At 44.2% G+C, this 18,857-nt stretch overlaps 1 protein-coding gene across 1 annotated transcript in view; it reads left to right on the top strand.

Annotated features, from left to right (window-relative positions):
• LOC131492446 (guanylate cyclase 2G-like) overlaps positions 1-18,493 on the top strand; it is a 48,212-nt gene extending 29,719 nt beyond the window's left edge. Inside the window, 10 exon segments of the mRNA XM_058696052.1 lie at positions 620-789; positions 2,600-2,752; positions 8,487-8,664; positions 10,261-10,403; positions 11,302-11,479; positions 11,715-11,730; positions 13,706-13,880; positions 15,292-15,390; positions 16,638-16,729; positions 18,054-18,493. Coding sequence (XP_058552035.1) covers positions 620-789; positions 2,600-2,752; positions 8,487-8,664; positions 10,261-10,403; positions 11,302-11,479; positions 11,715-11,730; positions 13,706-13,880; positions 15,292-15,390; positions 16,638-16,729; positions 18,054-18,158 — 1,309 coding nt within the window. The 3' untranslated portion in view covers positions 18,159-18,493.
• Positions 18,494-18,857: the final 364 nt, after the last annotated feature.

Genomic DNA, 18,857 nt, shown 5'->3' with positions numbered 1-18,857 from the left:
ATAGAATCATTACATGTAGGTAGGAATAGAATATAACTTGCAACATGTAGGTAATAAAAGAATATTCTTCATTACATAGTGTTGTTTCCAAGTTGATTTTTTTTATCGTTTTTATACACATTTTTCATGATGATTTTTGGTGGGTGTTTACTTTGTGTCGTGCACCATGTCTGGTGTCTCATACGCATTATTACATTTAATCTCCACAGCCTCCCTCTGAGGTAGAGATCGTCACATCCATTTTGATGAGAAAAATGAGGCTTATGGGGTCAAGTAACTTGCTCTCTGCTAAGTGTTAGAGCTGGGATTTCAAGTCAGGAGTCTGACCACTTAGTCAGACTCTATTTTGTTTAGCTTATTGGAGCTTATTTATTTTAGGCTGGCCTTGCCTTCATGGCTACACACTGGGGAGCCAGAAATAGTTTCCCCTACTTGGGTGACACTATCCAGGTTGAGTCAAGGACAAGGGGCTGTTAGTGGTTCTTGAACAGATGAACATAGAGATGGGCGGTTCCCCTCCTCTGGGTCGTGTTTCTGCCCATCTGTTTCTGTCTGTGTCTTCCAAACACAGGTTCCATTGGCCCCTACGCTAATTCATTTGCTTATTTTCACTCTTCCTGGGCATGCTGTTCCTCCACAGGAGCCCCCTGGGGTCCCACGGCAACCTTAAGCCTTCCAACTGCCTGGTGGACAGTCAGATGCAGGTGAAACTGACAGGCTTTGGGCTGTGGGAGTTCAAGTACGGCCGGATGTACAGAGCATACAACGAGGAACCGACAGACCACTAGGGTAACCACTGACAGATCGTGCACCCACTAGCCCACGTGGTAACAGGGCACCTGACCGCACCCTATTTCCTGAAGCTCACTCACAGGTGCCAGCAGGGGGCCTTCCTCTGGAGCTGACAGTGCGTGGTTGTTCTATTCACCCAAGGGAGCAGGAAAAAATAGCCTCCAGGGTGGTGAGTCCGTGGTGCGACGTCTGAGTTAGAAGGTTAGGGCTCATCCTGGCCAGGCCGGGTGGCCCGAAGCAAGTCACCGGTCTTCTCCTTAGCCCTCTATACCCCACTACACTTCACCTGTGTTCTCAGCACACCATCTGCAGGCCCTTCAAAGACCATGGGTTCAGCGGTCCTACATCCTCTCGCTGCTCTGGTATCACTTGAGAAGCTTTACAAAGTATGTGGGTGGCTGGCTCTCACCCCAGATATCTGAAGATGAAATCTGGGCATCAGCACTGTTTCTTAAAAACTCTCGGGGCACCTGGGTGGCTCAGTCGGTTAAACATCTGCCTTTGATTTCGGCTCAGGTCGCGATCTCACAGTTCCTGAGTTCACGCCCCACGTTGAGCTCTGTGCTGATGGCACGGAGCCTGTTTGGGATTCTCTCTCTCAAAAATAAATAAATAAACCTTTCAAGTAAAATAAAATTAAGTAGAAACAAAAACTCTCAAGTGATTCTGATGCGCATCTCAGGGCAAGACCTTCTGCCTGGAGTCAAACCCTCCTTTGCATATGAGCAAACTGAAGCTCGGACTCTTCCTTGTCCAAAGCTAGTGAGCAGTCTTGAGTCTTACCTCGCATGTATCCCAGCTGTCTGAACTCCTCTCCCTGGGGCAGCACATTGCCAACAGCTTTGCTGCGTGCATGCGAGGAGGTTCTGTAACACGGGATGAGGCCTTACAGAAAAAAACAGAGGGGGAAATTCTGAAAACCTGTTGGTAGTCACCCTACTTCTCCATCCCCCAGTATATTTTCTTTTAATGATTGTAACCTACAATGAAATAAACCCATCAACCTCACACCAACAAATAAATGTAGGTATATAAAATATCAGGAGCATGGAAATCTGTAAAGACAGAATGCGGACTGGTGCTTGCCGGGGGCTGGGGGTATAGGAAACAGGGAGAAACTGCTTAATGGCTGCAGGATTTTACTTTGAGGCCCTGGAAACGTTTTGGAACTAGATAGGGTGGTTTGTTGTACAATCTTGCAAAGGGGCTAAATAACTAACACTGAACTGTTTGCTTTAAAAGGGTTCATTTTATGTTCTATGAATCGTACCTCTATAAGTGAGTTTTTTAAATATAGACAATACAGGAGCGCCTGGGTAGCTCAGTTGGGTAAGGGTGTGACTTTGGCTCTGGTCATGATCTCGTGGTTCATGAGTTCAAGCCCTGCATCGGGCTCTGTGCTGATAGCTCAGAGCCTGGCGCCTGCTTCAGATTCTCCTGCTCTCTCTGTCCCTCCCCCACTCACGCTCTCTCTCTGTCTCTCAAAAATGAGTAAATGTTAAAAAAAAAATTTTTTTTAATGTAGACAATCACAGAAAGGGGAAGGAAAATGAAAACTTCCTGTAACTGCACAATCAGGTGTTAACCACAGTTAAGATGTTAGTGCTTGTCCTTCTTGATTGTTCTGTCTGCATTCACGTACCCACAGACCCCTTTTCGCTCTACAAGTCAGGCACCATTAGGGCGGATTTTTCGGGGGCTGGGTACTTTCAGTTCTGTGTTTTCCTGAGAAAGAGGGGTGACTTTTCCGGTTCTGCCTGTCCCTCTCCCACTCCATGCTTCCCTCATGACACCCGTTGCTTTGCAGAGCTCTGGACGGCCCCAGAGCTGCGGCGGCTTCCAGAGACACCCCGGTCAGGGACCCCAAAGGGAGATGTTTACAGCTTTGCCACCCTGATGACGGAGCAGGTCCACCACCAGAACCACGGACCTTTTGCTGACCTCAACGAGATGCCAGACGGTAAAGCTGAAAGTCTCTTTGGCAGGCTTTGGTCATGTGGGCTAGCTTTTATTTCTTATATTTGCAGGGGGCGGGGGGATGGGCAGTGGCACGCTAGCTTTTAAATGATAGTTTTTTATGAAGTGTTCATCAACTTATTATGTATTCCATTGTTTTTCTGTCTTAAAGTTTCTTTTTTTTAATTAAAAAAAGTAGTTGCCGTTTGCTTACAAAAACAATCAAAGAGCTCAGAACTACATACTTTATTATAGCAGAGTGATCCCGTTGGAAAATGAGTCAGGTCATGTCACTTCTGGTCACAACATCCTCCCCTGGCTTCCCATTTGGGGAATGAAAACTAAGCCCTTACAGTGGCCGACAGGACCACCAAAGGCCTCTGATCTGGCCTCTGACATTCTTTATTAGTGTCCTATGGCTGCCATACTAAGTTAACCACATACCTGCTGGGTTTAGTGGACAGAAATGTATTTTCTTAGAGTTGTATAAGGCACAAGTTCAAAATCAAGGTTTGGCAGGGCTGTGCTCCCTCTAGAAGCTTTAGGGAAGATCAGTTCTCTGCTTTGTCCAGCTTTTGGGGGTTGGTCCAGATTTCATGGGCTTGTGGTCACATTTCTCCAATCTCTGCCTTCACTTTGACGTTGCCTCCTCCTCTGTATGTGTCTCTTTTGTCTGTGTCTTATAAGGACATTAGTCATTGGATTCGGGTCCACCTGGAAATCTGAAATGACCTCCTCAACCCAAGATAATTGACTATACCTGCAAAGACATTTTTTTTCCAAATAAGGTCACATTTGTAGGTTCTGGACGTTAGGACATGGACATATTCTTTGAGAAACAAAGTTCACCTCAATACACCTTTCTAATTCCATCTCCTATGGTTTGCTCATTTCAGTCATGCCGTCCACCTTCATGTGCCTCCAACATGCCAGACACATTCCTACCCCAGAACCTTTGCACACGCTGTTCCCTCTGCCTGGATATCTTTCATCTCATATGTGCATACACAAATTTACCTCAATCTTTCTTAAGGACTACAGAATTTTCATTGTAAGGATAGGCTGTGTATTATTGATTGATGCACAGTTTGGTTGTTTTCCATTTTTCTTGCTATTACAGTTGATGCAGTGAGCAGCCTTGTATCTTTGTGGGCTTGAGATTGAAGAGATAAATGTATTTTAAGTATATTTAATTTTTTAAATAAATGCTGCCCAGTTGTCTTTATAGGATATATTTAGGTTCATTTTTTTGCTGAGTTGTCTCTTAACACACATCCTGTCATGGAATTAAGGGCAGAAGCTGGGGAGATAAAGCAAAATTTGATCAAGAACGATAAACAAAAAAAAAAAGAATAGTAGGTGTAACCCCCCAGCACTGTTATCTTCCACCTTGGCTGTGCTCTGGAACTACCTGGGGAACTTTAAAAACTACTGATGCCTGGATCTCGGCCTAGGAGGTGCTGACACTATCGATCTGGGTGGCTGCCTGGGCATCAGCATTTGCAGGTGATTCCAACACGCAGCTCATGTTGAGAACCACTGTCTGAGAACAAGCATAGGGAGGTGTGCATGTATCAGTTGCTAAATCAACTCAACCCACCTTTCCCTCCTGGTTTTTCTTCTTTATCACCATGCCTACTTTTTCTAGTCCATTCCCAATGGCCACCCTCAAGTTTCATCGTTAGATCATGCATTCCCTGGAGAATTTCAAGTCAGGATCCTTTCTCAATGTATATAGTTACTTTAAAAATGGATTCCACTTTCTAATTTATGGCCAAGTGAAAAAGAGGGGAGACTAATCCAAAAAGGGTCATTCAAATCCAAGGGCAACTGACTTTAGAACCAAGAAGCCACTCAGATATTCCGAGAGTGAGCCCAGGAAAGATCCCAGCCACACTCACTAAGCTCAGCTGCCATCTGGTTGCACCAGGTGGGGTGGGGGCGGGGGTGGGAAGACTGTACCCAATTGGTATATTTGCCCCTCATTGTAGTCTTATGCCCACAAAGTTCAATGAAAGCTGGCCATATGGGACTATGTATACACAGGACTGCAATCAGGGAAAGTACAAGGTGCACCTAATTTGTGGCCAAACACGCTTCTCCCAATAACATCTCATACTTCCCTACAAACAGTCCCGGTGCTGGGGACTGAATAGATATTGATGTCCTGTGCACACTAGACCAGTGGTTTTCAAATGTTAGTTGCTGTCAGAATTACCTGTAGGGCTTGTTAAAAAAACAGAATTGCTGGGTCCCACCCTCAGGGTCTCTGACTCAGTAGGTCTGGGGCAAGGCCTGAGAATTTGCATTTTTCTCAAGTTCCCAGATGATGTTGAAGATCCACAGTTTTGAGAAGCCTAGTGCAACCCTAGACTAGCAGCTTCAGCATCCCCTGGGTACTTATTAGAAAAGCAAATTTTCAGGCCCGGCTCCAGGCCTTTGGAATTGGAAACTGTGGGGATAGGCCCAGAAGCTGTGCTTTAAGAAGCCCCCCCACCCCTGATTCTGATGCACAACGAAGAAGAAGAACAATGACAATAGAGTGACTGGTGACTGGTGGATTATGGGATGGCTGCACGTTACTAGCTCATGAACACGTGTTCCGAGGTGCAGGCCCATGATGTGAATTTGAACCCATGGTTCAAAGTTTTATATCATTTCATTGATTCTCTCATGATATTTCTTAGAGCTGAGGATAAGAAAGCAGAAGATGCAACAATAGTAATTCTTCAGTGACTTCTTTTAAAACCATTGTTGTCCCACGTCTCAAATTACACTTCATTTGGGATGTAAACCACAATTACCCATAGAACTTTCTTATGTTTAGTCCTTCAGATTATTTTTAGGCATTGAAAGTGTGCATTTAAACACAAGCATGTAGGGGTGCCTGGGTGGCTCAGTCGGTTGAGCGTCCCACTTAGCTCAGGTCATGATCTCGTGGTCCATGAGTTCGCGCCCTGCGTCGGGCTCTGTGCTGATGGCTCAGAGCCTGGAGCCTGTTTTGGTTCCTGTGTCTCCCTCTCTCATTGACCCTCCCCCGTTCATGCTCTGTCTCTCTGTCTCAAAAATAAATAAACGTTAACAAAAAAAGAATTTAAACACAGGCATGTACATTTACAAAAAAACAAGATCATATTTTACACAGTGTTATAACTTGTATTTATTCTTATTCTTTTTTTCATTTTTTTTTAATCTTTATTTATTTTTGAGAGAGAGAGACAGAGTGTGAGCGGGGGAGGAACAGAGACAGAGGGAGACACAGAATCTGATGCAGGCTCCAGGCTCTGAGCTGTCAGCACAGAGCCTGACATTATTTCTCCTCCTCCTCCTCCTCCTCCTCCTCCTCCTCCTCCTTCTTCTTAACCAAAGGCCATACTCTTTTAGATTCCCTTAGCTTTCGACCCAATGTCCTCTTCTGCCCCAGCATCCCATCCAGGACGTCATGCTGCATTTAGCCATCATGTCTGTCTAAGCTCTTCAAGAATGTTCCTTAAACTATAATTCTAATGACATTGTACTTTCGAGGAGTACTGGCCAGGTATTTTGTAGAATGTTTCTCACTTGGGATTTGTCTCATTATTTTTCTTCCTTATGATGAGACTGGACTTATATGTCTTGGGAGGAAGGCTACAGGGGTAAATGTCATGTTCATTACATCATGTCAAGGGTACATACAACCAACATGACTATCTGTTGACTATCATGTTGACCAACATGACTGTTGATATTGACCTGGCTGAGGCTTGTCAGGTTTCTCCACCGTAGAACTACCCTTGGTTCCCCTCTTCCTATACTGTCCCCCGAAGAAAGAAGTCACTATGTGAAGTCCACACTTAAGGAGTGGGGTGTTGCACTCTACTACCCTGCGTGGAGACTATCTATGTAAACTATTTGGAATTTTTCTCCACAGGAGGTTTGTCTCTTCTCTCCCACTTATGTATTTATTCAATTATTGGTATTATATTGTATTGTATTATATTATTATGCATATCTATATTATAACATATGTGTCCATTTTATATTATATATTATACTATACCTTTATTTTATCCTCTGAATTGTAATCTAATACTACTTTATTTTACTGCTCCAGTTGTTTCATCTTTGGCCATTCCATTTCAACTGACTTCTGTGCACCTTTGATATAAACCCATTGCTGTGTTTTGATCTGGTTTGTTTAGTACCGCCTTGCTTCCTGGTGGCATGAGAGGCTTCAGCCTCCTCTTGTATTTCCCTGCCTCAGTCCTAGAATCAGCCATGTCTTCAAGGACACTGGTTCTTTTTTATTGGAGGATGATATTAGAAACCAAGACCTGGATGCTGACTGTGCTCATTGCAACCGGGGTGTTGTTGCTTCTAGCCCCTCTCAGTGGACAGAGTAAGGAAAAGCATGTGCACACTAGCCTCCGTGTATACACATTCTCATATCTGCGTCTACCCATCTGTATCTATACTAAGCTAAGCATGAGTTCATATTAACATCTCCAACACCATTACCACCACACGGTTCATTTATTCCAGTGTCCCCCCCGCCGCTATCCATAGCCTCCCTTTCCAACAGTGAGATCCTGGCTCCCACCATCTGCCATCCATTTATTTATTTGTTTATCCAATCCCAGTATATGTGTCTAGTACTTGCAAAGTTTTTATTCTGTCCCCAATCTTGCCGTCTACAATACAGCGATTGTGAATGGGTCCTTTTGTTTAGTCTTAATGGTCTTGAGTCATTTCAGAAGTGCCTAAGTCAGCAGGTGATGTCATATAGTTATAATACATCCCCTTCAGCGAGGCAATGTCATACCGTTATAATACAGTTAGATTCTTTTGTCACAGTTTGCCTCTATCTTGGAGTTGTCCAACCTCCCAACTGATATTGTTAAAAATTTGTGTTCTTTGGGGTTTACTCTCTGTGCAGTAAAGTTCTATGGGTTTTGGCAAATACACAGTGTCATGTACCCTATAGACAGTCTCATCACCTTAAATAAATCCCTGGTGACTTACGGGTTCAGCACCTTCTCCCCCCCAAGCTCCTAACGGTATCTCACCTGTTTTCTGTCTCTATAATTTTGCCTTTTCTAGAATGTCATATAAACAGAATTATACAGCGTGTAGCCTTTTCAGACGACCCTTTTATACTTAGTAAAATGCCCTTAAGATTCATCCATGTTGTTACACCCACAGTATTTTTACACAAAAACATGTATACGTTGTTCTCAAATTATTATTTCCTCTGAAAAACCTGGTATAGCAGAATGTTTAATAAATGTCAGTAGAAGCCAATGCAGAAGTGAAAGAAAACAGGTTTACAAAGTTGGACACCGAGGCAGCACATGATGGTGACATTTATTATTTGTTAAGATAACTTTTATGTGACATTTTATATGGAATGCAAATTGCAAAAGGTGTGCTTTGGGGGTTTCCCATCCCGATGCTTATACACTCCTGAAGTCACATAGAGATATGCTGTACTTCAAGAAAAGTTCCATTGGAAGAAAAACAACTTAATCTAAAAACAGATTCATTAGAAGGTGCTGATATGTTTTACAGTAGGAGTCTTCATTTTCCACGAGGATCTCAAATATTTCTCATAAAATGTTCAGGTTTCTCTGAAATTCCAATCTATTCAATATACTTATACATTAAATTCACAAATTTAAGAGCACATATGTTTAAAGTGAAGTGTACTACATGGCCCAAAGCTCAGACATTTTGCTATTTAAACCCCAAATGAATTTCAGAAATCATCAGCCGTATCAAAGACCCCACGGCCTCAGTTCCACTCCGACCCTCCCTGTCAGAGGAGAAGGGCAATGAAAAGATTGTGGCCATGACGAGAGCATGTTGGGATGAATCTCTAGAGAAAAGGCCCACTTTCTCTTCCATCAAGAAAATTTTATGAGAATCCAGTTCCAAAGGGTGAGTTAGATGTGTGACGTTTTCTTCCAATCATTTAACCATTCGAATTTTATTTTTTTATAAAATATCTTTAATGTTTATTTTATTTATTTTGAGAGAGAGAGCACAAGCAGGGGAGGAGCAGAGAGGGAGGGAGAGAGAGATAATTCCACGCAGGCTCTGCACCGTCAGTGCAGAGCTGGACGTGGGGCTCAGTCTCCCGAACAGCAAGATGGTGACCTAAGCAGAAATCAAGAGTCGGATTCTTAACAGACTGAGCCACCCAGGTGCCCCTAACTATTAGAATTTTAAAACTACATGGCTGTGACTGGTTCTGTGTGGCCCACCCCATTCATTCATTCCTCCACTCATTCAGTTATTTATCCGTTCATTCATTTATTCATCATATACCTACTCAATGCCTGTCACATGCAAAGCACCGTGTTCCATGCTGGCTAGAGTTGGGTGATAAATTCTCCCTTTATTTCATTAATGACACAAAAATGTATCAGACATCAGCACATCCATTGTCCTCCTTTGTCCATTCCAGATATCTCTAATCAATCAAGGCTCTCTTTCCCAGGGAATTTTGACATGACCTCAGAATGTTTTCCAAACCAGCATTCCAAAGGTCATGGCTCATCAGTTGGGGTTGGGCTATAGTATAAGAAACTATTCGCCAACCTTAGAGTAAGTCATCAGCTTGAATTATTCATGCCTCTCAAACAACCTCCTCAACAGTAGCTTGTTTCATGTTAGGATAGCTGTGTCATCTTTTGGCACATTGAACATAGGCAGACATAGCCATGATAGAAGTAGCCTGAGTTTATAGAAGGACCCTGGGCTGGGATTCTGGCATCTACTCCTAACTTGGCCAGTCTGCTCTGCATTCTTAACACAACAGCCCTGTATTCTGTATTTTCCACATCAAAATTGTTTTGAATGGTATGTCTTGGGTCAATCATGACTTTTACTTAAAAAAATCTGGTCCCCGATGTTAAAGCAAGTCTATTTCCTGTGTGAGCCTCAGTTTCCTCATCTGAAAAATGGGGTAGTTAAATGATTTTTCTGAAGACCCTTCTAAAACAAGAGCCTACAGGGTCTAGAAGTGCCCCCTTACATATGTCATCCAAAAGGAAAATAGCTGGTATTATTCAGGGGGGAAAAAAAGACCCATCCTGAAATATACATTTTTGACTGACCATGATGATAATATGGAGCATATTGGGAAATGGGGGAGTGCCAGTGAAGGCCACCATTTGTTGAGTACCTGCTGAGTGGCAGACACGGCTGTGGGCACTGTGTACCCATCATCTCCCTGGATCCTCAGAAAAGCCCTATGAGGTATGCATTATTATCCTCATTTTCCAGATGAAGAAACTGAGGCTTGGAGAAATGAAGGGTGTAGAACAAGATCACAGAGCTGGTAAAGGACAGTCTCTGTCCCACCCCATGGCTTCACTGCCATTGTCATTCCACTGCTGTCCATTGGCAGCCCTTAGGTAGGAAACCTTCAGGGTGATACGTGTTTTCTTGGAACGTATAGCTGGATGTTGTGCTCTACTGTGACCCTAATGTTCTTGGAAAAAAAGATGTTCATTTTGGGTTCTTTTAAAGCCATGTGAACATCCTAGACAGTATGGTGAGCAAGCTGGAGGTGTATGCCAATCACCTGGAGGACGTGGTGGAAGAGAGGACCAACCAGCTGATGGCGGAGAAGAGGAAGGTGGATAGGCTTCTGTCCACAATGCTGCTGCCAAGGTATTCCAAAGCACTGGGGGCCTTGACAAAGGACCCAGAAAGCAACAGCATCACTATCTAAGGGGCCCCATGTACAGAGTACTTTTTGTTCTTTTCCTAAGAGGAACTCAGGTTCTTCTAAATGAGTCAAGCATTTTGCAGGCAATTTGGTACACCCTGTAAACGGAGATAGAGGCAAAGGACCTGCCTGAAGTCTTGAATTCACAGGAGTAGAGAATGTCTCTTAACAGGGAAGATGGCGGATGCAGCTATGGGAGACAGACCACTAGATGGCGCTTTAGTTTCATGAGTCTGATTAATAGCTAGTTTCTCAGTACTTCAGATTGTGCTCCAAAGGCTTTGCACAGTACAATATGCACCCATGACTTCAGATTCAAAACTTGCTTCATTTTTTGGCTCTGCCTGCACCTTTACACTGTCTAAAAACTTGGCAGAAGCGTCGGCTATTAAAACTTCTGCACCCTTCTTGCGTGTCTTGACAAAGAGATGGGGATTTGAAGGTGTTAATGTGAGATTGGTTGATTGAAGCAAACGCATTGACTTGTGGATTGATGGATGCTTCCTTTTGCTTCACATCTGCAAATTGCATTTTTACACTCAAACTCTATAACCAATAGAGAAAAATGGGATGCCCTCCGGGAGAAAAATCCTTACTGCAAAGGCATTTCTGTGACCTGCCCCCCGCCTCCAGTTTATACCCACCAATTAAAATATCTCTTCGGAGAAAAGGCAAGTAGAAAAATGGGTGTCAAAAGAATCCCTTTAGATGATGGATTTTGTTGACCGAAAATCTAATCCACTGACGCAAAAGGACCTATCGGAAAGATTTTGCAGGGGTTTGTAGGAGGCAAGGTGAATAAGAGTCCGCTCAAAACCAATCTCTATTCTTTGGTTTCGGCTTCACTGGAGAACAGCTCATAGCTGGAAGGTCCGTGGCACCAGAAGATTCTGAGTCTGTGATAATCTTTTTCTCCGACATTGTTGGATTCACAAAACTGTGTTCTCTCGGCTCCCCCTTGCAAGTGGTAAAGCTGCTTAATGACCTGTACAGCTTATTTGATCACATCATTAAAACATATGATGTGGGGGCGCCTGGGTGGCTCGGTCGGTTGAGTGTCCGACTTCGGCTCAGGTCATGATCTCACAGTCTGTGAGTTCGAGCCCCGTGTCGGGCTCTGTGCTGACAGCTCAGAGCCTGGAGCCTGTTTCAGATTCTGTGTCTCCCTCTCTCTGTGACCCTCCCCCGTTCATGCTCTGTCTCTCTCTGTCTCAAAAATAAATAAAAACATTAAAAAAAAAAAAAAAACAACATATGATGTGTATAAGGTGAGACATACCCCGGGGCTGTGAGGGAACACGCTCCTTGTCCGCCGACTCTAGGGCGTGAGTAAGGATGGACCCAGCCCTAGATGTGAGCCAGGAGGAAGGCTCTATTTCAGGCTGGCAGTCCATCTCAGTTCGTGGCAGAAACTCAATATTTTATTCCTGTTCGTTTTCTTGGAAAAGGGCTTGATTAATCACAGATGAATGTGCTTGTCAATAATCCCCAGTTGCTTCTTGTTTCTTTCCATTATTTTATCTGGCTGTTAACACATTTCTAAAGAGGCACTGCCCTTCGACTGGCCAATCCCTCCAGTTCCCTCCAGAATATATTTCCTTCAGATTCAGAGAGGCTCACCTTTCAAGGTTGTTTTTGGACCTTGTGTGAGTCTCACTGCTGTTACCGTGATCCTTAGCAATGCAGGTGAAGACAGACTCCTAAGTGTAGATGATCGGAATTGTGGCTGAAATGAGAACGTCTGCCTAGTGCTACTTGGGGGTATGTATGAATATGGTCACCCGGAGTAAAAACTGATTTTTCAGGGAAGGATAGCAACAACGAATAATTTAGCTTCATTTAAGTGGTGAGGATGATGGTTGCTTCAGGTGTTTTCTGAGTTTTCTGATGGGGCCACATCATGACTGCAGGGTTCCCAAGCTCACATGTGCCTGGGGCAAGTCACAGGTGCACCAGCTCCGATCGTGATTGCAGGGCTTTACCTGTGGCCTGGGGTCTGGGGAGATTTGGGGGACAGTGTGGTCATGTCCCCCAGTGGCATGCCCTTATATCCCTAATGTTCCCCCGACAGATATTGCCTCTGTTTAAGGGTGAAAGAAAAGGTGTGTGGATAATCTCCAAGAGCAGATCACACATACCTCAAAACCAAAGCTACTCTGCTTAGGAGGGTTTCCTCTGGGATTTCTTCTTGGCATTGTTTTCCGGGTTATGTTTTGCATGAGTTAATACTAAATCACTTTCAATGTCCAAAGGATGTACCCATGGTGGGGAGAGGTAGCCTAGAAGCAATCTGACTTGTATATGGGTTGATTTTGTGTAATTCTGGGGTGACCGGTAGACAGAGGTGTTTTCACTGCCTGGCTAATGCCTGAAATTCCACCTTTACCACATCATCTTTGGACTCTGCTAAGATGCAAATGTATCTGGAAAGGGCTGTATCTTTAATTTTTTTTTAACGTTTATTTATTTTTGAGAGACAGAGAGAGACAAAGCAGGAGCGGGGGAGGGGCAGAGAGGGAGACACAGAGTCTGAAGCACGCTCCAGGCTCTGAGCTGTCAGCACTGAGCCCAACGCGGGACTCAAACGCATGAACTGTGAGATCATGACCTGAGCTGAAGTCGGAGGCTTAACTGACTAAGCCACCCAGGCGCCCCAGGGCTGTATCTTTAAAGTTGACACTGGTCATTGGTTCTCTAATGAGAATGAGGAATCTGAAAGCTAATTTTATTAGGATTTATTAGGGGAGAGAAGAGGACAGATCAGGCAGATACATGCATTTATACATAAGTGTATATATTGTGTATAATGTATAGATATGTATAAATGTATTGAAGAGCCATTGTATGGGGTGAAGACATTTCTGGTAGGGTAAGATGAATTCCACTTGATGGATGCATGTGATCCCTCAAGATTTACCCTATTCCCACACTACTGTCTGTTTAACTGGTTTTAAACTTGAGTTGAGGAAATATGGTCACCACCACTATCAAATTTCAGAGGAGAAAACTGTGACTGTGCATAGGAGGGCTCAGGGAAGAAAGGCTTTGTGGAAGAACCAGGACAAGAGCAGAAACGTGAGGAAATGCTGGGACATGGATGGAGTGGAGGTCAGGGAGTATGACTCTCCAAAGTGCAGGGAATCAAAGCAGGGCTCAGTAATGAAGGGCCTTGGTCTCTGACCCCGCCGCTACTCCAGCCTTTTTCTTGGAGAACACAAGGCCACTCCGTCGCGTCATTTTCAGGTTGAAACCATTGGAGATGCATACATGGGTGCTAGCGGACTTCCTATCCGCAATGGAATCCAGCGTGTGGACGAGATTGCCACGATGTCCTTACATTTCCTCAGTGCCACTGTCCACTTCCAGATTGGGCACGTGCCTGAGGAGAAGCTCAGGATCAGGAATGGCATCCACACAGGTAGCCAGCCCTGATGGCAGGTGGCCTTGTGGTCCAGGTATGGCAGCAGGTGGTTCTGGATTCAAGTCCTAAGTCTGACGTTTTTAGGACCTGGAAATTGAATGGTAGCATCTTTTGAGGGAAACAAAAGTTCACATTGTCTTTGCACACGTATTTCCAGTTAGCCGGATTACTTGGTAACAGCAAAGATACCCAGAGACTCCAAGGTGTTAAACCAGAAGTTAGGAGGAGACCAAAAAGTAGGACAGTTATACCAGGCTACTTTCCCCCCATGCCTCTGCATCAAATGCCCTTTGATCTGGTCTGGTTTTTGTCAAACTCATGGGCAGGTGACCTGTGCAAAAGTGACCAGCACTTGGCTTAATGCTCTTCTGTCTCAATTTCTTAGTTATTAATATAATAATATTATAATATTAATTTTCTCAATTTCTTAATAATTTTTGAATGAGGCGTCCCTTATTTTTATTTTAGACTGGGCCCTGCAAACTATGTAGCTAGCCCTGCTCCTACCTGTCCTCCGGGGCTTGACTAAAATAAAACCTGACCCCTAATCAGCATTAGTGCCCCAGTTGTTTTGTTTCCATCTCTAGTTTCCATCTCTAATAACACTGTCATTAATTTCTGCCTTAGCTTGGTTGTCATAACAAAATACCACAGACTAAGTGACTTAAACAACAGATATTTATTTTCTCACAGTTCTAGAGGCTGGGAAGTCCAAGATCAGGGTTCCAGCATGGTCAGGGTCTGGTGAGAATCCTCTTCCTATCTTGCCAAAGCCTGCCTTCTGATTATGTCTTCATATAGTGGAGAGAGAGAGCCTTGCGGTCTCCTTCTCTTCTCATAAGGGCACTAATCCCACCATGAGGGCCCTACCCTTATAACCTCATCGAAACCTAATTATCTCCCAAAGGCCCTACTTTCTAATACCATCATATTGAGGGTTAGGGCTTCAATATGTGAATGAGGGAGGGGGTTACAAACATTCAGTTAATTATAATGGGGCGCCTGAGTGGCTCAGTCGGTTGAGCGTCCGACTTTGGCTTGGATCTTGATCTCATGGTTCATGGGTTCGAGCCCCACATCAGGCTCTGTGCTAATGGCTCAGAGCCTGGAGCCTACTTTGCATTCTGTCTCTCTCTCTCTGTTCCTCCCCTGCTTACATGTTCTCTCTCTCTCTGACTCTCAAAAATAAGTAAGGATTAAAAAAAAAATTATAATTGATTATGTCGTTTTCCACCAAAAGTCTGTGGGTTCTGTAGGTTGCCTCTTTGCAGACCCTAAGATCTATTGCCAACCTTTGCCTAGGCACTTGAGTATTTGTTGAATTGCCTTTGTTGACTTAATGTGTATCACGGAGTCCAGCCCTCGGGAAATGCAGGTTGGCTATGCCCTTCTGTTCTTCTCTTCGTAGGTCCTGTAGTGGCTGGTGTTGTGGGAATCACCATGCCCAGGTACTGTCTGTTCGGAGACACTGTGAACATGGCATCCAGAATGGAAAGCAGCAGTTTGCATGGGTACTGTTTGCAGAACTTTGCAAATACAAGATCACTGTCCCTCTAGTCTCCTATCTTTAACCACAGGGTGTTTTTAGAAGACCCATTTTCATTTTGTCTACTATTTTCTGTTTGGAGGATAAGATCATCACCTCAGACAACATTGATCACAAACTTTGTAGACAGGGTTTTGCATAGTGCTTGCTGTGAGAACACATATGACTTCCTTCCAAGATTTTCAATTCTAAACAGTCAAGGACACATATAATAAGATCATTTAAAGGGAGAGCAGAAGTTGGCAAGCTTTTCCCATACAGGGCCAGACAGTAACTATTTTAGGGTTTATGGGCCATAGTCTCTGTTGCTTAACTACTGTTGTAGTATGAAAGCAGCCATTTATAACATACGAACGATGGGTAAGGCCATATTCCAATAAAACTTTATTTGTAAACACAAGTGGTGGGCTGGATTTGGCTGGAGGGTGGTAATTTTCCCATCCCTGATGCAGAATATGGTTTTGGTGGTGCCGAATTGATCCATGGCCAGGAACTCCAGGGTATATCATATTATTTTGCTATTGGTAGACAATATATGCTATTTATGAGCTGTTTATCAGCTAGAAAAAATAATTACTTAGGGACTTAAGTTTCACAATGTTTAGGTTAACATTGTTTTGAACTTGTAACTTTTCCACAATATGTAAAAACACACAAAAATATTTTCTCTTCTGATTACTTCATTGTTTAAGCTAATCAGCCAAGTCTCAAACACTGGTTTAAACCTCTCCTTGCACTTGTAAGTCACGATTTTAAGAGTAAATCTTGAAAGTGGGAGCTCCAAATGTAGGCTCCAATCCTGATTCTTGTTGCAGGGCTGGTTGTGAACAATGTTTTCAGTGATGTGTCCCAGCTCTGGTACCACCAACTCTGGTATCCTCAGGAACCTGAGGACCCCAGCGGACCTCCATCCATGGGGAGTACCAGCTTGCATATGGAGTCAGTTCTGCCTACTGTTTCTAAACTGAACCTGTTAAAGCTTGAGCAACACTAACAATGTCTGACCAATGTCTGCAATGTTTGGGGGTGTCCCACTGCAAGAGTCCCAGACTTCAGAGAGGTTGTCTGTGATTTGCTTTCCTAAGAGGTACTAGCAGCCTAAGAGTGTGAGCAATGCAGTATTCCCTCTTCACAGCAGCCCTGCCCCCTGACCCCCAGATGGAAGCCACAACCAAGGTAATAACTAGGCAATAACTGGTTTATGGCAGCTCTCCGGATTCATGTCTCTCAGAGCACTGCATCCAGCCTGCTGGCATTGGGAGGGTACGATTTGCAAAAGAGAGGCACCATCCCAGTCAAGGTAAGACCAACCTAGTGCACCCTGCCTGCCCCATTTGTGTCGCTGATGGAGATGTTGAGAAAGTTGATGGGATGAGTGTGTCTCTGCATTGTGGTGTGTGGAGACTGCCAAGGTCTATGTGGAGGCTCTTGTGACCACCAGCTCTTCTTCCCTCAGAGAAGACTGTATGCTTCCCTCAGATGGTCAAACATGGAATCTAAGACAGAAAACACCTTAGCTCCTACCTAGACCAACCCCCTAGGGGATGCCTCCTTTCTCTTGACCACAAATGGTCTCCTGGCTTCTGCTTGAATACACCAATCTATTCTTTCACAAAGCAACAGCAAGGACGAGCTCAGAAATTATCATGCCCACATTGCCTCCTATGTCCCTTCTGATTCGAAAGGGCCCAGATAGAGAAGACAGAGGCCCATTGGTTTGGGGGCACCAGGACCTCCTCTCAATTCATTTAAATACCTTTTCCCTTCCCCTCTGCCTTCTCCTCTGTCCGGTCTGTCTGAAATACACCATGATGCATTCTCAACTTTCCCTATAACACCGGCCTTTGGTGGGGTGGGAAACGGATGCTCCTCTTGAGATGTTCTGAAGAACATCTTAGAGATGTTCCTGGTGGAAGTGGTGGGTGGTTACTATGATGTTAGGTGTTTGGGTGGGTATGGGGGTTCCTGGGAAGAAGTGAAAGGGAAGAGGATGGCAGCAACTCCCCAGTTTGCTGAGCCTGAACCTCACACGCTGTCCTTGATCAATAGACTTCAGGTAAGAGGCAGATTTTTCTAGAAGGCAGCAGTATAGACCTCCCTTTGAGTCGTGTCCTACTATTCACTGGTTGTCTGATTTGTGGGCTTGATTTTTTTGCCAGTCAAATGCGAATGGTGACAAAGTTGTCCTCAAAGGGGAGAGGCAGGGGTTAAATGTGGACATGTATATGAGATGCTTCACCTGGTGCTCTGCTGATCATAAGAGCTCAATAGATTTTATTGTTATTTTTATTATTTTTTTTATTTTTTATTTTTTTAATTTTATTATTGTTTTTTAAAGATATTCAGGGAAATTTCTGGGAAATTCAGCCTTGACTGGCCCTTACCTCCTAGAGCATTGCTGACTATCCCTTTAGGCTTATCGGCAAAGCCCAAGGAAATCAAGGTTTCATCTATAAAGAGGCCTTTCCTTCACTGAGGCAGCTCCTGTCTACATGCAGTTTTGGCTAAGAACAACATTTTCAGTAAACAAGCAAGGGACACCAAGTTGTCTGCCCAGAGCCCACACTTCACAGGCAGCCTTTCCACCTGAGTGATTCACCAGCACTCTCTTCTGCCTCCCACAGGGCAAAGGAGAACAAACAACTTTCTGGTTGAAAGGCAAGGAAGGCTTTACTATTCCACTCCCTCAATTTATGGAAGAGGAAGCCAAAGTCCCAGAGATCGTCTGAGCTATTTTCTTTAAAGATGTTTATGGGGTCCCATGAAAGTCTGAGGACCATTCTGTGAGATGCATTGAATATCCCATTCAGGAGGTGTAGATCTGGGGGAGCCAGTAGGGGGAGCCGTTTAGCTGGCCTCCCCTTCCTGCCCTAGAGTTCTGTGGCCTAGACCAAATGAGGAGTTCGAAGAGCTGGATATAGTGAACTCATTTTCTGGGGGACCAGGGCTGGGCTGTTGCTTCCAGACCTGCCAGTGAACTTGTCCTGGCTGCCAGATATTTCCGGCCTATTAGCTTGTGAATTTGCAGTGAACCCAATTTCATTCAGAGAGAGAGGAAAGCTAGGGCTGTTGGCCCCACCCTGTGCTGCCTTCCTTTGCAAGGGGCTGATCTCTCACCCTTAGTTATCAGAAGGCATCTCAGGAATGTTTTGGTGGGGGGGGGGGTGGATAAAGCTCTAGCTAAGGTGCGAACAACCACTGAAATCCAACAGGATCAGGCCATTCCAGGTACACCAGATCTTGGCAGTCAGTCCCTGGAAGGCCTGGTCCTGAGCTCTGATTTTCTGTGAGCACAGCAGCTTTCAAATGGAAATGTCCCATTCTCAATTTATTGCTTAATTTCTTTCCTATCCAAAGCAAAGGAGCAAAGAGATAGGCTTTTCTTCCAATCAAGGCTTGAGTTTTAAGTGGAATTTTTCATTCACTTA

The sequence above is a fragment of the Neofelis nebulosa genome, chromosome 13, assembly GCF_028018385.1.
Source record: "Neofelis nebulosa isolate mNeoNeb1 chromosome 13, mNeoNeb1.pri, whole genome shotgun sequence".
NCBI classification, from domain to species: Eukaryota; Metazoa; Chordata; class Mammalia; order Carnivora; family Felidae; genus Neofelis; species Neofelis nebulosa.
This window is presented reverse-complemented; position numbering and strand designations above follow the sequence as displayed.